The 17,591-nt window shown below is 41.2% G+C and overlaps 2 protein-coding genes across 2 annotated transcripts; one reads left to right on the plus strand and one right to left on the minus strand.

Moving 5' to 3' along the window:
* The first annotated feature begins 374 nt into the window (after positions 1–374).
* TSEN2 (tRNA splicing endonuclease subunit 2) lies at positions 375–10,169 on the plus strand. Its single transcript, XM_009987051.2, has 11 exons — positions 375–563; positions 1,351–1,432; positions 2,163–2,199; positions 4,042–4,573; positions 4,691–4,768; positions 5,330–5,380; positions 6,048–6,186; positions 7,922–7,958; positions 8,625–8,736; positions 9,346–9,435; positions 9,902–10,169. Exons 1-11 carry the CDS (start codon positions 390–392, stop codon positions 9,959–9,961), a joined length of 1,392 nt encoding a protein of 463 aa, XP_009985353.1. The 5' UTR covers positions 375–389; the 3' UTR covers positions 9,962–10,169.
* A 2,217-nt stretch (positions 10,170–12,386) lies between these two features.
* On the minus strand, positions 12,387–17,499 carry MKRN2OS (MKRN2 opposite strand). The gene is made up of 4 exons (XM_086618936.1): positions 17,294–17,499; positions 17,129–17,178; positions 16,072–16,234; positions 12,387–13,171 (listed from the first exon to the last, which is right to left on the minus strand). Exons 1-4 carry the CDS (start codon positions 17,497–17,499, stop codon positions 12,931–12,933), a joined length of 660 nt encoding a protein of 219 aa, XP_086475062.1. The 3' UTR covers positions 12,387–12,930.
* Positions 17,500–17,591: the final 92 nt, after the last annotated feature.

Genomic DNA, 17,591 nt, shown 5'->3' on the forward strand with positions numbered 1-17,591 from the left:
TATATTTAGGCACTTGTGTGCTGTAGTTTCTGCTGTGCTACACATCCCTCTGTTTATTCTTGAAATGTTTTCGGGAGTTTATGTACTTACCGTTCATCTTAAGTTTACTTTTTATATAAACTCTTAGCTAAGAACTGACCTCACCTGGGCTTCGGGGGATACTGCAGACCCCAGGAGAAAGAGATTCGCAGGTAACACCAGTGAATCGCTGCTTGTGCTTGTCTGGCATAATGGTTACGGAATGAAGCTTGGCCTGTACTGTAGGCTTTATTGCTGATTTGCTGTTGGGATGGGAATATTGCTGAAACGTGTGAAAATGAGTGAACTGTAACTCCTGAACTTGAAATGTTTTGTTTCCACTTTTTAGGAGGAAGCGTTAATATTAGGAAATGGCAGAAGCAGTTTTTCATCCCCCAAGAAGGAAAAGAAGAGTTTTTGAGACATACGTGGCTCCCTTTCCTGTGGAAGTGGGTGGGAAGGATTTCCGAATGTGCCAGGCTGAAATCATTAACAACAATGTTATTGTAAGGAACCCTGAAGACATTGAACAGCTTTATAACAAGGTGCTGTACCCTCTTTGCACAGTAATTTTAGTGTTTTAAATGCAGGTAAAGCATAATACTTGCTAAAATCTGCCTGCAGTTATGTTCTCCTTCCCCTTTAGCCTCCAGTAATTCTCCATATCTCCCTTCTCTCCTGAAATCAGGACAAAACATATATTCTGTATCAAATGTGGGAAGTATTTCATTCTTATACCAGGAAATAATTTTTGGAATGAAGTGACATTGTGAGCTAAAAAACAGCTGCAAAGACTTCATGTTTGTTATATTTACTTCTCTTTTCAACATTTTATGCAACCTTGAAAAAGCATTTTCCTGTTTTTAATGCTCAGGAGGTTGGAATATTAATATTTCATAGATGCTTGCAGAATTCTTTTGACTTCAGAGTGATTTCTTTCTGAGTAAAATAAGCTACCTTAAGCCTCTTATGCCCGAGTACCATTTCACCACCATTCGTATGCAGTAGCTTTACCCATCTTTTTGTTTTCTATTATGCAAACACACAGGTGTTTTCTTCTGCCTCTGCTTTCAAAAGTCTGCTTGGAGATGTCGACTGACAAATATTTAGAGCTGAGGAAAAGACCCAACACCCTCCACTGGTGAAATCTTTGAGTGCAGCTGTTTAGTGTTGAGCTAGTTGTCAGAAGCTAAGGGCCAAGCTTTAGGCAAAGCTTAAATGCTGCAGAATTTCAGTAATTTTTTTTTCAGCTGATCTTGGCAGTAAACATTTTATATTTGGAAAGTTCATTTTGTCTGGTGATATAATAAGGATTTTTCCTTTTCTTTGAAGGGCTATTTTGGAAAAGGTATCCTTTCAAGAAGTCGACCAGTGTACAGCATTTCAGATCCTTCACTGGTTGCTAAGTGGCAAGGTAAGTTGTGCCAGTTTGTGCTTCCGTCACTGTTCTAGTAGTACTTTTAACTTCTCTTGCCTCATTGAAGATGTATGTTTACAAATTACAGAAAAATAATCTCTCTACTGGGTCAGATCAAGGATCTCGCTCCTTCCATACCTTGTCTCTGATGATGGCCAGTACCAGGGTCCTAGGAAAAATAGAACAGAAAACATATGTCAGTAGCTCTGTAGTGCATTCTCCTAGCCTTCGGTGATTTGTTTTGTAGGAAGTCTGTAAGTAAAAGCATCATCCTTGGACTTTTCTTTGTGTAGCTGGCCAATTTTTCTTGGTTTAAATATGTAGATTTAATGTCAATGAAATCGTGGAGCAAGGATATGTGAAATTTTTAATCTGCTTGTAGGCAATTACATCTAGTCTGCTCTTGGTTGTTTATAGAAAGATTGTCATTCTTTATTCATCTTTTCCATGGCAGTTAAGTCTCAATAGACATCGATGGATTTTATATCCCTCCAAATTGTCTTTTTATGGGCTGGAGGAAAATACTGTGTTCAGTTGTTCCTCTTGTGCAGGCTGTTCCCTCCATACCTTTTCTAGTTCTGCTGTGTCCTTGAACACAAGTGGGACCAAAGTGGCATAGAGGAGTGAAAATGAGGGTAGTTACTAGGCTGCAGATTACCTCAGTGATCAAAATCACGTGTAAATATTTTTATATTGATGAAACAATGTATGATTTTTCTTTATACAGGTGCTAACTTAAACATGCCTATAATTGCATCCAAAAAGTAAGTTAATTTACATTAATTTGTTCTTGTTTTTTTATGAAACGGATTTTTCTATTTCATATTTCACTGGTTTTCAGATTGGTGGCTGTATAAATGCTGATGACTTGCTTCTATTTCTTTTAGTTGTATGTAATTTGTAAACCACATTATAAAAGCTAGAAATAGAGTAGGTGATATTCAGCATAGGTTTTTAGGTAAGCTTGCAGGTATTAATTACTGAAGAGAAGCCAAGATTGAGTGCATGTATGGGTAATTAATTCATAATAATATCAAGCATAAGGTTATATTTCTCAGCTAAAGAGTAGAAAGAGAAGTTTCTGTGGCAGGCTATTTAAAATAACTCAAATTTCCTTATTGAATTATTATAATGTGGGCTGAAGCAGCTCTTGAACTTGTATAATACATAAGTGTTTTACTTTTTGTTTTCATAGTCTCTATTAACATTTCTAGTTAGTACATTTAGCAAAACAGAGTGTTTGACCACATATTTATTTTGTTCCACTTCAGTAGTATGTGAAAGAACTGTAAGAGTATGCAAGTTAGTTACTGTTTGCTTTAATCTTATGATAGCTCTAAAAATTTCACTTTATTTGAATTTAAAAGTTATGTTCCTTCAGTCCTCAATTTTAGGCAAGACAAACCGTAGCAATCTTACTGCTGCTGCTACTACAGTTGTTGCTACTTGCAGAAACATTTGTCATTATTTGTCTGGTTCATGACTGCTTGATGTGCCAGCAGATACAGCTGAGTGTCAGTGAAAGTGTCGTTACGTTGGTGCAAAAGGTGCATCGTGATCTGTCTCAGTAGAGATCTGTAAGTGCCAATTATATGGTAATTAAATCGTAGGACAAAGACGAGTCCGTTTTTTGTAACCAAAAGTACAGCACTGAATTGTATAGTTTTGTTACGAGACGTCAGAGGGACTTATGTTTTGCATTGACAGATGAAATTTGCATTTCAGTGTCTTTGGAGTTCTTCATTACCTGGTCTGTAATTGCCGTGTTAGGATTTTGGTTTGGGAAATAAAAAATACTGTACTACAGTTGTCCATGTTTGAGTAAGGACAGCTGCACTCACCTACCTGTAACTTCCACAGAATGAATGTTAATGTCTTCAACTGCATATTAATGTTATCTTCCAAGGAGAAATAATTGAAGGAGCACAAAAAATTCTATCATGATTGAAAAATATTAGATATATTTACAGCATTCAGCTGCTATTTCACCGATAGAGTTATTTTTGTTTCTCAGGGATGTGTGGGTTTTGATTAAAACTGAAAGTTGTTTCTGCTTAAGATTTTTACACTGGTGTTTTTGCTGTGCCATTGCTGTTTCAAAGCCAGTTAAAACTGAATTTTGAAGATAGCGTTCAGCTGTATAATAGATGAAGTGTGTGAGACCTCTACGTACAAAGTCTTGTTGCATATTTTAATCATGCAAGTTCTCATACCAAGAAGTTTTTGTAGGGAATTCAGGCTTAAGGCTTCTGTGGGAGAAGGGAGTTTTTTTCCTGGTGAAATTCCTGCTTCTCGAAACTGTATAGCAGCAGTCCTTGTCCAGCATTCAGTAACGGTGTTTGTAGCCACAGAAGTCTGAAAGGCAAAGCACAGCCAAAGAAAGCAGCAGCATCTTGGTGCTCCGTAATGCCATCTGCAGCTTCCTGGAGACGGGAGTCCTGTTACATTGCACATGGTGTTACTTTGCATGGCAGTTATTGGCATGTGTGTTCAGATTTGTTTCGTGAACTGTGTTGAATCTTCTTTTTTTAAGATGCTTGTTTTTAAGATGTTAAATAAAGGACGTGACACCCTAGAACTTCTCATTTATTTCACTTGTTTACTAGGTACCAGTATCATGTTCAGTGGGCTAAAAGTATTTTGCAAAAGCAAGGATTTGATGACTGCTCTGTTACCAGAATTCTTGAAAATTACACTAAGCCTCTTGAGCTGCCATTTTTGGAAGAGGATGGAGCTGAACAAACTGGTAATAGTTGCAACAGAAAGGACCGAAATACAGAAAACACAGAACTTTCTGGACAATCTTCTACAGATACTGGAAACGTAGTAGCCCTGTGTCCTGAGGATCAGAATGAAGGCTGCAGGAGAGCCTGTCTGGAAGGAGATCCAGCGTTAGATCCTGTGGCCACACGTGGCTCTAAAGAACAGGAACGAGGTGATTTGAAAGAGCTCTCTGAAGGGTCTTGCCAGCAGCATGGTTTCCTGGTGCACTGTGGCTGCAAGGCTAAGGAGAGCACTGGGCAAAGGTCTCGGGAGGTGACCCAGTCAAGAGAGTGTGCTCCAGAATATGTACTGGTGCAAGAGGAGGAAGAAGTTAGCTTATGTCCTGAAGATGGCTCTGCTCATGGGCAAGAAAATGTAAGGATAAAGAGTATCCTAATCTTTTAGAAAAATGATATCATAACTGCTCTTCTGAGAATTCAGTGTTTTTTTTCCAGTTGAAAGTTTTAGTAATACCGTGTATTTTTCTTGTAGGTTGTCAAGAAGGAGAAACTAGTATGCAGAAGAAATCCATTTAGGATTTTTGAATATTTACAACTCAGCTTGGAAGAGGTATGATTCAAATACAGTACAAGTTGTTTTACTTTTAATCTGAAAAATAAACATCAATCTATGTTACAACATAATTTAATACCTGTTTCTGAAATACAGATTCTCTGGTATCTCCAAAATATTTTGATTTCCTTAGTCATTAAACTAATTTTTAATAACCTGCGATAATTACATGATATGGTTAAAAAAAAAGTAAGGTTCAATCCTATTCACTTCATATGAATAATGCCACTGACAAAGAGACTAGTGATAGGACTTAAGTTTAGAAATACCGGAATGAAATATTTATATAAATCCTGCTTATAAATATATTCATGTGTGTTAGTTTTAACACAGTGCCTTCAGGAGTCTGCAGCACATGCCTAGATTTTTTTGCACTGCTATGTGTTGAAATGTAAAGGTCATGAAGACAAATCTCACAACAAACTCTCAGGCAACTTATTTGTCTTGACGACATTAGGATTCTTGTATAAAATTAATTTGAGCCTTTGTTCTTATGTGGAATATAAACTACAGGAACAGCGTAGCTATCAGTTAAAATGCCTCTGTTTATTTTTTCAGGCTTTTTTCTTGGTATACGCTCTGGGATGTTTAAGTATTTATTATGGTGAGGTAAGGATTGGATTAATTTTGGATTACTGGGGATACCATTAGTTTGGATATGTTGTGGTCTAAAATTTTTACCCACTATGGCAGTATTTTATGCTGTTAATTCTGAAGGATGAAATACCAAACAAAGTAATTGGGAAGTTTTTCTTGTAAGTAATGATAATTCTATTTATGAAATACTAGTCTGAAAGTTTTGCATTTTCCAAGGCAAATACAGCTAAGCACAGTCTTTCCGTAGAGAAAGGTTTTTGTTGTAACTTAGGCAGGAATTACGGGAAAAGTATGGGAGGAATAATGTGGTGAATGCTCTCCCTTTCTTGAAACAGGAAAATTCCATGGAGTTTTAAGCACTAATTTATAAGTATATCAAGCTACAGGTAATGTAATGACAAAATAATTGAAACCTGTGCTTCTAGTTCAAGATTTATCAGATTTCCCTTTAAACAAGGGTGTTATGGGACTGATTGTGAGATGAAAAAAAACCCACCTACATGGAGCAACACGTTTCTGTCTTATATTTAGGGCTTCTGTATTTTATTGCCTGAAGTTCCTGCTGTTTGTAGTGGACTCTGGTATTTGGTATTCGGCTGTTATGCTCTGCTGCACACAGTATTCTCTATCTGCTGTAATGTTGTACAGTCATGTTACTGCCTTTGGTTGCAATTTTTAGGAGCCCCTCACTATTTTGAAGCTGTGGGAAGTTTTCAGCGACGTGAAGCCCAACTTTAAAACTACTTACATGGCATATCACTACTTCCGCAGTAAGGGCTGGGTCCCCAAAGTCGGGCTGAAGTACGGAACTGATCTCCGTAAGTAGCTTCCTTAAAACATGGAACAATTTGCCCCTGACTTCCTTCCGGATGGTGCAAACTCCCGTGCCAAAGATGAATTCAGTTGAGGAGCTGCCTGACAGGAGCAGGCTTCGCTACTGCAGTTGGCAAAAACACCTTTGGCTAGACTGTGTCAGCAGTAAAGTTACATCCCATACCCACTAGCTAAAGAGGGAGCTCAAAAAGCCTGTTTTGCTTCGTGACGTTAATAATTAATAGAGGATTGCACTGAAATTCCCTTCCCAAGTTTCCCTATCTCCTCTAAACACATTTTCTGTGGTATTAACATGACAGTCTCTGGAATAGCAGGTTTGCATCTAGATCCCAATTCACATCAAGTCCATGCATCTCATGATTCATCCTGTTTAATGGAAGCTGGACTTCTGCTGAACTTACTGCTAAGACTTGTTTCTCTGTATGGTTTTTTTTGAGAGGGGAGGACAAGGAAGGGACTTGCTTGTTTGTTAATGGTAGGGTTTTTAATCTTACAGAAATAATCAGTAATATCCATAAACCCTTTCTAAGTAATTCAAGAACTACATCCAGCTCACATCATAAACAGTAGAGTAATGCCTGTCATTACAGGAAAATGTGCCCAAAGGGAGGTATTTTTTAATGTGTGCATACAAACCAGCAGGTGTTTAGTACTGCTGCAGCAGTTTTATAGTTTTGGGGTTTGTGTATTTTGTATTTGAGTCTGCTGAGGTGGCGCTGAGCTAGTCCTTTAGATCAGAGTGTCAGTTTGGCTGAATTCAGCATCACTGGTCTGTACCCTGGGTTGTAGGTGGGGTTTTGCTATTGATCACCTGACGTATGCGTGAAATTGGTATTAGTTTGTTCACCGTTCCTTTGTGTTCTGGCCTTAATTTGCTGTTTAGCATATCACTGCCTTTGGATTGGTGCCAGACAAAGGAAGTGGATTAGTTTAAGGCCAGTAGGAGTTCTGCCTTACTCCTCAGCTCCTCTAGCTTCTTGTTCTTTGGCAGTACCTTCTTAGAACTTATATTACTGCCATTGCTTCTAGTGGATAATTTGCACATCATGGTTGTCCCTGGAATGAAATGCTAATAGGAGAACCTGCGCAAGTTGAAGCAAGTCCCCTCTTACAAGCTCATGACAAAGGGCAGAGAGGATACATAACCGCTTAGCTCAGGTACAGCAGGCCAGCTGCCACGAGTCTTGTGTGCTCTTGGATAGAGAAGGAACTTCTAGTGGGTCTGGTGAGCAGTAGGTAAGAACTTGTGCCCTTTGCCTCTCCTAAAACTTCAGGAAAATGCTTGCTTAGAACAGAAACTCCATGGCTTATTGTGATCTTTTACTTGAACTCCAGTGGCTCAACTTCTGTTGCAAATACAGTGTTAAAAGCAGGAGTCTGTCGCAGAAAAATTCTGTCCTAAACTTCTTCCCCCAGCAGTTGCTAACTGTCCGTTGGCTCTTCTACTTTATCTTTTACCTGCCACTCCGCTGACCTGAGTCACCCCGCTGCTCCCGTGGTGTTTTTTTCTCTTCCCTCTCTCTCCACTTGCTGCAACAACATAATTTGGAGCAGAATTCAAAAGTGTTGAAGTTTTGTTTTGTGTAATTAAAACTTAGAAAACATTTGAAAAAATTTGTGGACCCCGGTATTAAACTCAGCTGGAAACTTTGATTAATTTTATTTATTTATTTATAATTTATTAATTTAATTAATTAATCTGTTCCTCTTTCATTTCAGTGCTGTATCGAAAAGGCCCCCCCTTCTATCATGCAAGGTTTGAAGCTCGTGTTTCTGTCTAATTTCTTAGTTTTGAAGTAGTAAATTTCTCTCACACAAATTTAATATCTTCACTGGTTGAGCTCACATACTTCACTCAAAATACTTTGCCAGATGCATTCATATTGGGAATGCAAAAATCCTTTTAGCAGAGGTACTAAGTTACACAATTTCATTGAATTCATACAACAATAGGAAAACATTAAAATGAAAAGTTTCAATGAGCATATTTAGCATTCATATGATGAACGCACGCAGGAAAGTAATTTGATTTAGTCATACTGACTTTTAAAAATACATTGTGTGGATAATTTCTGTAATTTGAGAGAAGAAACTTTGAAGGGATGATAATTGTCTTTATTCGTTTGCTAGCCAGCTTGAGCTCCTAGATAATAAATTGGTTATAAATGTCAGGTTGGCATTCATAAGAGAATGCTACAAACATCAGCAGAAGGGTGGGGAGGGAAGGTGCCAGTAAGCATATTCACAACTTCATCTTTTCTCCTCTTGCCCTAGTAGAAAGAGACTTCAGTTTCACAACTTGCTTACTGCGTGCTGGCGTATTGTATAACACCAGTTTTTAGGCTCTAATTCTTAAGTTCCATGATCTTCCTAAAATGGTAATTTTCCTTCTGTGAATTGTCCTGTCTGCTTTGTTTTCCAGTTACTCAGTCATTGCTGAAATGGTTGATGATAATTTCGAAGGTTCTCTTCACAGACCACTCAGCTGGAAGTCCTTGTCTGGGTTGAACAGAACAACTGTTAATGCTTCTAAGGTAAGTGTAAGACGCTAGTTTTAAAATAGCTTTAAAATTATTAATGTACAGTTTGGTTCCAAACGGCAGGGACTTGGAGTGAGGCTGGAGAAAACAATCTTTCTGTTTCTAGTCCGCTGAAGAACATGTTGAGTTGCCAGTAGGCAAACAAGTTTCCTTTGTCAATATCCAGATGAATTCTGGAAGAAGCTTATTAAAGTTGTCGCCTGTAGGAATGTTAAAAGTGGTGTGAGGATCAGAAGAAGGACCCGAGGGACGCTTCTTTCCTGCTTGCCACTTCTGTTTTTAAAGCCCTCTCCATCTACCAGGATTTTCTTTTGAACGGTGAAACGGAAAGTTTCCAGAAGATTTTTCCCTGTGATAGAGCCTCCAACATAGTGCTGCCATGCTCATAGTCATGGTGCGCAGGTGCCCTGTTGTAATTCCAGTTTATCTTACAGCAGTTTTATGCTTCGATAAGGAAAAAGAGATCTGTGTGTGTTACACAGCTCTCCCCAGCCTGGTTTGCAGAAGACATCTTGTAGGAAACCTGGTGTCTGCGTTCCTAATTAATCTAAAACTCGCATAGAAAGAAATCAGTTGAAATTCATGTTTTCTGTTTACCAACAGGAACTTATGTTGTGCTATTTGATTAGACCGTCTGACATGACTGAAAAAGAGATGTCGACACCAGAATGTATCAAAAGAATTAAGGTTCAGGTGAGAAATTACTTCTCTCCTTTGCCTGGGCAGCTGGACAGCCAGCTGTAAGGGCCCCCTTGCACTGTTTGCTCTTCAGCGTGCTTTGCTTTTTGCACACCTAGCTGCAGTAAAATAAACTAGATTCTTTTGTGCCCCAAGGCACAATTGCATTGCAGGCTGTTTAAAGACTTAAGATCATCTAAATTTTTAATGTTGCTGCTACTGTGAATGTAAGCATTTGCATGGGGAAACAGGGATACCTGTGGAGACTGTAAGGTTAATGTATGTTTAAAAACGAAGGGAGAAAAACATTTTGAGAGACTCGCTCGCTTCAGGAATAAAAGCAGTCGTCTGCTAGAATTTCTCAGTGGTCTCGTAATATATGTCAATTTGCTGAAGGCTTAATCCCTGTCCCTCACTGATTGCTTGTAGTTGTTTTTTTTTTCCTTCCCACTTCCATAATAGTTGCTGTTTTTTATTTCAGGAACTGATTGTGACTCGGTGGGTTTCCTCCCGTGAGCGCAGTGAGCAAGATGAACTTTAACTGACTGTATAGGAAAAACTTCCTGTTCTTAGAACCACGTCTTGTTGGTATTTACCTGATCTTCTCATGATGAATCATTGCCTCAGAATGGTTTCTATCGACATACACAGTTGGTATGTATAAATGCTATTTAAAATGAGGTATAGTCTGTTTACTGGAGATAATTTTGTGTTGAAAAACATAACTGAACTATAAGAATGCATATGAAGGGGGGGGAAATTAAAGCTGTGTCCCAACTCAAAATACTTGTTTGTTTCCTTAAAACTTACAAATGTGTATCTTTGAATGGTGGCTAGACTGCAGTGATTAGTAACAGAATTTTTAATATTGTGACAGACCCAGGCATTAGCACTGTGTAGGCACTACAGCCTGCAGAGCCACTCAAGTCCAGAACTTGGATATCTGCCTGAAAGACAAAGCAACAAGGGGTCAAACAGTTTCTGGGAATACCTCACAGATTCTTCAGAGCTGAACTTAGGAAGTGTAAGGCCAACTGCCTTTTGTAGCTCAGCACAGCATCCTGCGTTTCTTCAGAAATGAGGACTTTAACTCAATAATCCTCAAGTTTTAATGCTTGTTTTTAGCTAGTTAAAAGCCAACAGTAATTAGAGCGAGTCAAATAACCTTTTGGGATACCTGTGGTATCATTCTTCTTCAACTAAAACCTGACTTCATAGCCTTGAGGAAGTTGCACAAACGTAGATTTGGGAGAAATCTTTGGTTGTTGTGATCTTGAGCATTGCAACACGTTGTTAGATGCCCAGGCCCTGGAATGGAGTGGCTTTATTTTCACAAGCACCGCTCAGAATTGAGGAACTCTTCCCAGAACGTGCGAGGATTTAAACTAATTCTGAGGTCTGAGCACCTACCAGCTCCATTTGGGTAAGATGTCCTGTTCCCTTGGGATTTGCAGCAGAAGATTCCTCCATGAAACTAAGGACCTGATCTTGCCCCATGACAGCAAGATGCCCCGGCCGCAAGTTAATGCCCTTTACTTTTGTTGAAGATAAGTTACTGTGCAGAAAATGATGAAGATTTGCTGAGCTAGTGAGAGGAAGGCAGTCTCTCTAGCTTGGCAAGTATAGATCTCAGTTTCTTTGCTGTTTTTTTCTCTTTTATCCAGCAATTTTAAGTCTCTACATTTATTTTCATAGTGCGCTCGTAGCTCTCTGCCCTGGCCTGCCTGTGTTGTAACACAGACTGGGAGACACCGCTGCGTTTTGTACCGCGAGGCGTAGGGCACTGCTGAGCAGTTCTGCCGTGCTGCACTGAAGTGCTGCTCTTTTCTAACCCTTCTGTAAGATTTAATCTGGATTGCAGGTTCCTAACAGGAGGTTTGCTATTGCTAAGCCATGTTGGAAAAAAACAACCAGCCAACCCACCCAGCAGGTATTCAGCTGTCTTTCAAGTAGAGCCAGGAGGTTGAAGTATCACCTACCCTGTGTTTTAAGTATTGCTGATTTATTCAGGCATTTGAATTCCTTCTTAGTGTTTGAACAATGGGCTTCCTTGCTCCCCCGTGCTGTTGAGATTTTTATTTTTTCCACCCCCGTTGTGAGAGAACATGTTTGCTACAACAGCCAGGATACATTATAGCTGGTGACAATGACACTGTTTTGGGTATTTTTGTGCTGCTTTGGGTCACTGTAAAAGGAGGTTTGCCTCCTGGTCACAGGAAATTTTCCAGGGCTGGTAAAAATTCTGTCAACTTGGACTGTTCCCACCAAACACAAAACCACAGTCTTGTTTACTTCGGCAGTTTAGTCACGAATGCAGGAAACAAGACACAAATCAGAAGTGGAAGATCTTCTAGTCTTTGCTTTCATTTAATGTGACTTCTGCTAGAAAGATGTAAAGTGAGAATGTTAATTGCATAGTAGCTTTTTCGAGCTGAACAAGTATGTATGCAAGAAGTGGAAGAAAATGGAGGGGGGAAGTGTGTTAAGTGTGGTGTGTGCAGCTAGGGAGTGTTTTGGGGGGGCAGGGTTAGTGCAGTTTGTGTATAGATGCAGACAAAACCCCCATCGTTTATGGTTACTTCTCCATCTTTGAGAAAATAGGACTTACCTCCAGACTAAGAGCAGCTTGCTTTGCAGACATTAGGAAGGAAAAAAAGCTGAAATTATTTTCTTAAACTAGAATGTAAGTAAATAAAGTGAAATTGCAGAAAATTATGGACTGCACAATTTTTGACCTCAGCATACAAATGTACAATAGGTAGAAGTGCTGTTGGAGGATCTTTTAGATTTTTTTTTTAACTGAAATTTCTTTTTGTTAAGTTCTAAAGTTTTAACTCCGAGATAAATCCTGAGAAGTCTGTTGCTTATTACAGATACTAACAGATACAGATGCTAAATTCTTCTCTTTTAATACTACCCATCTGTCTTGGTTTGAGGAATAAACGTGCAAAACTGAAGAACAGAAGAACTGCAAAAGAAATATATCTGGCAAAGAGGCTGGATTTATTTGTTGTTGTATTTATTAGCAATTAAAGTAAAGGAAAATAACTTTGCCTGTAGGGAATCTGTATTAAGTCATGGACTTTGGATTTCAGCAGCACTCAAGCACAAATTCCTTTTTTTTCACTCATCAGTAAACAAGTGTGATAGGAAAAAACATTTTGGTTTGCTACAGCTTAGGCTACCACAGTTCATTTGTTAAAACCCTTAATTACACAGCAGTTACGATTTCTGGTGTTAAGTGTCTTGGCAGAACAGAGCATATAGTGAATGAAAATAGGAAAACATTTCTCCATATGAATAGTTCCCAGAGAAATTTTCTGTAGTGTGTGCACTGTATGTATGTTGTTTCATTCAAATGCACAAGTTCAGTTTCCCAATCCTTCCATAATGTGCAGGTTAACACGTAAAATTAATTGTGTTTTTAAATACATTAGGTGGATCATGCATCTTAAGCCCTGAGATTTGGAGTTGTAAGACTTGCTTCTCCTACTACATGTTGTAGATGTTTTAGGACAGTAGCTTGTCATGTTCAGCACTGTTTTCTCCATCAGGAAGGGGTACAATGTAGAATTCATTAGCCGTTAGCTCCTGATGCAGAGTGATGTATTTGGAAGCTTTCTTTGTCTGTGGGATCACAAATTTCTCTGTAAATTCGCTTTTACTCATTTGCCGTTTTCCTTGTGCCGTCAGGACACTGTTAATGAATGCCAGCGCGTACGTGTAGCAGTTGTGGTCATGTTCTTCATACCTAGGGAAAATACCTCGTTAATAAGAGTTAGCACTAATCCCATAATTGCTGTGCATGGAGGAATATTTACTGAGTGAAATAAGGAAGCCCATGCTCTCCAAGAACCATTGCCACTTTCCTTTAATGCTGCTGCTTAAATATATTCTGTTCATCGCAAGCTGTTCTTTCCAGTCAGGGATATTAGAAACTGTGAGCATGGAAAAAGAAAAAAAAAAAAAAAAAAAAAAAGGCTGCAGACTTTACAATAATGAGTTCTTAATTTTTTATACTTATTTGGCTTTTACCTTGTTAACCTTTGCTCTTCCATGTATTGTTACTCTGTTAGCAATCTTGAAAACTTCTTCCTGCAGCAGTGATGTTAATTGTGTGCCACCACGTGCACTTCTTCAGCGTGGCATTAACTTGGAAGCCTACTTAAGATCAACTAAATTCCATATCACTACTGTGTTGATACAGCTGCTCTACAGTGTGCCAGTCAGACTCCGATTGGCAATAATTTGTGCCAGTTGTGCAAGGACAGATATACTGAGCAGGAGGAGCAGCCATTTAAAACGTTCTTGCTGCTTTTTTTTTTTGTTTCCCCCCCCCACCTTAGGAGCACAGGGCACTTACCTTTCTTTTCACCGTTAGAATGTTTCTCAGATTCTCCCAAATGTTTCATGCTGGCCACTAACAGCTTCAGTAATTTATTCCATTCCTTCACCACACAGTGCTGCTTTTTCCACTGGCCCTGTGTAACTGCATTTGACGCAGACCTGCTCAGAAGCCCGTCTGCCATCTCCCCAGTCCTCAAGCTCCTTCTGTAACTGCCTCATCCCATGTCATTCCTCCCTGTTCTTCCTGGCCCCGTGACTCATTTCTTGCCTTGTGCTGTCAGTGGCTCCACAGTCTGTGCTGCCACAGGGGATGTTCTGCGAGGCTTGCTGGTCAGCCCTGGGAATTTACCCAGTGGTTTTGGAAGATGTGAGGTCTGTGGCTATCAAAAGCAACCCTGTCACCCTGAGCCCAGTTCGGGACAGCTCACTGTTTTCTTCAAAGCTCTTCTGGTTTGATAAGGGTGTCTGAAGTGGCCTCCGAGCTCCCATTTGCTAAGCAAATGATTTGCTACGGTGTACTTACTTTACCAAAATAATGGTTAAAGAAAAATAATTACGAGTAACTTCAGGAGTGGCTATCACCACTGTGCAGTGCAAAACACCTGGGAATGACACTGAGAAGGATGTTGGGTTCCCCAGCTCAGGGCTGAGTCTGCAGAGCGCCGCAGCACATCTGGGTAAACTGTGTGTGTGTACACAAGTGCTTTCCTGAATCAACTCCACGACTAAGCAAGGCGTGTTAAACCTCTCTTTTGTTTGCAGACTATCTTTGTATTCATAACACAAAAGATTCTGTAATACCATCTTATTACCATCTGTGCCTTCCAGTTGGCATCTCACTTTGGGAAGCATGTCTTTATATCCTGACAAGCAAACCCAGTATTTTCTGTAATTTAAGATATTGTTGGTCATGGCTGTGGCCACTGTTCTTTGCTGCTGTTATATACCATCCTTCCAGTAAATGCAAAGTAATCAAGAAAATTAGAATTAGGCTTGGCCTGAACCCAGAGGAATTACAGGATTAGTTTAGTGCAGTTTCCGTCCATTGAAAAAATAAACAGAGCTAATTTAACATCTTAAAAATAAATTTTAAAAAGTTCCATTTTTAGCAGTTTAGTGGTCACTGGTTTATTTCTGGAAAAAGCAGGTCACTGTCAGGAGGCGGCAGATGGAGGAAAACCAAAAAAAAAAGCTGTAGAAGAGACGCACACATCTACCCACCTTCCACCAGTGCTTCTTTGACACCAAGTTCATTTTAGCAATAACGTCAAGGCACTGGGATTCTATTGTGAACACAAGTTCCATAGCCATTTAAAGATGCTATTCTAGGTCAAATTCCTTCATCTCCTGGTGGTGGGGAGATAACGTGTTATCTCTGAAATGTTAATAGTGAAGCACATACTGAACTGCTAAAACCTGCTTTTGATTTGTTGAGGGGGTTTTTCTTTTATATGAGTGATGTCTGTGCTCATTAACTTGAAACACTTCACAGAACTATGCTCAGACAGGCTCCTTGTTACACGTGCTGTTACTGAGGAACAGTTCAAGGACTGGTGTTTTCTTGGAGAGCAGCTGCTTTGTGGTCGGCTGGCTGCAGGGATGTGGCAGCGCGTGTTTTAGCTGGGCTGCGTAACCGGTAACACCGTCATCAGGCATTGACTTCACGGAAAGCTACAACGAACTGAACGTTCTCATTGGAACATACTGGTTTAATTCAAAATACCTGGAAATCCTTCTGTATGTAACTGTCCAAAGCAATGCTACGAACCAGGCAGAAGAGCTGGGAATGAGCCCGACTGCTTCCTGTTTCTGATCACTGACAACAAAGTCGTCATCTGGATGTACGATCTGGGCCAGGATCCCATCAGTGTTGGCAGGCTTTAAATGCAAAAACACCTAAAACTGTTGAAACCTATGGAACCTAGAAGAAATAATTACAGAATTGGGCCTGGACTTTTCTATTCCTGTACTTAGCAGCGTACTCTTAAAGGTAATGTTTCATTGAACTGTTTTTTTTTCTACACAAAATTCTTTTGTTGAAGAAAACCTCCCTAAAATGGTCTCTCATATTAGAGCTTTTACATTCCAGCAGATGAATTGTTACTTATGACTTAAAAATACTGTTTAGCAAGGCCACTAAGTGTCAAGACAGTCTGGCAGCACTGTTCAGACTGGTTTGTTAGAAACACGTTCTAAAGGAGCGGTTCTGAATGAACACCAAGCCTTGCAGGATCCAAACCGGAATAGCCCAACTTATCATCCCAGGCTAAAACTCCTATTGCATCCAGCTTTTAAACTACGTACCTGTGAGGAAGCCACGCCTCTCCTGCAGAAAATTCCTCCAGGAGCTTATCCCACTGCTGAAGAAGCCCAAACATGTCTGGCGGTACTAGTGGGATACTAATGCACTGTTCCCATCCAGTGTCATCTCTGTGAATGCCTTCCTCGTTGTAGTGATACACCACGCCTGAAAACAAAGAGCAACAGATTGTCAGGAGGCACTGATAATCAGATTCATATCCTTTTTTTTTTTTTGTGTGGGTTTGTAGGGTTTTTTTAAGCGATGAAAGCTACTACTAGTTTTCCAACCTTCCCACTTTTTCTTAGGCCAGCTATACCATGGCGTCATCAGTGGCTGCCTGTGGCTACAGAGCAGGAAACGCAGTGCTTGCTGTTGTCAAAAACCTGTCCCCAGTTTTTCTGTGTAATTTCAGATGTCTTTGGATAATGACAGCAACTTAGGGACAACCAGGCTTCTTTTTTAAACCCCCAATTAGACCATCTTTATATTCAGTATCTCAAGTGAGATTTTGCAGAGTGGGCCTACTCTAGGAGAACTTGGTATGACTTTTTCATGTGGCTTTTTTAATGTTTTGTGCTTTTTTTAAAAAATTAGGGTTATTTTTAGAAGCAGCAAGAACTGTATTTCAGTCAAAATCAAGTCCAAAACTGAAACTGCTTTTAAAAAGTAGGCTGCCTAGCTTTTTATTTCCCTGTGTCAGGACGGACATGACCTGTGGCTTCTGCTCTGTGCTAAGCGGCGAGCGGTGCGCGCTCGCTGCCGAAGGCAAGAGGAATTCTTGGGATCCGGGTTTTTCTGGCCCTGCCGGGAGGCTCTTCAGCTCCAGCTGCGATACGCGCAGCTCGCCGCGGAGGTCCGCGTTCCGCACCAGCGAAGCTCAGGTACTTGGATGTGTCCGCCCGCGGTGTAACGGGTACCGGGTACCGCCACCGGGGAAGTGGCCCCGAAATAACCGTCGGATTCCCGAGGCGGGGGGTGAGGCTGAACCGGGCACGCAGCACAGACACGGGGCACGGCGGGTGCGCGGCAGTCTGTGAGGAACCACGGAGCGCTTTTTACCGTTGCTGTTGGTTATTCCGACGTGAAGATCGGATTTCCCGTCGTATCCCCTGAAAGAAAAACAGCGGTGTCGGCGACAGACGACAGCGCTGTCCCCGCGAGAGGCGGCGCGGGGCCGTTTCTCCCTCCGCAGAGGCGCCGCCGGTCCCGCGCGGCCCGACCCACCCGAGGAAGGTGCCGGCGCCGGGCCGCAGCAGGAAGGCGCGGGGCTGCCGGTGGCCGCGGCGGAAGGGGCTGGGCAGGCGCACGGGGGCGGCGGGCAGCGCGGCGCCGCGCAGGGGGCGGCCGCAGGCGGGGCAGCGCGCCGGCGCCCGGCGGCAGAAGATGGCGGCGCCGCAGTGCCGCAGCCGCAGGATGGCGGCGTCCGCCATGGCGCCGCTCCGCTCCGCCCGCCCGCCCGTCTGCGGTTCCGGCCGCGCGGCGCGGCGGTGATCAGCGTCCGTGCGGGACGGCGGCGGCGGCG

This window comes from Tauraco erythrolophus, chromosome 12 (genome assembly GCF_009769465.1).
Source record: "Tauraco erythrolophus isolate bTauEry1 chromosome 12, bTauEry1.pri, whole genome shotgun sequence".
In the NCBI taxonomy this organism is placed as follows: Eukaryota; Metazoa; Chordata; class Aves; order Musophagiformes; family Musophagidae; genus Tauraco; species Tauraco erythrolophus.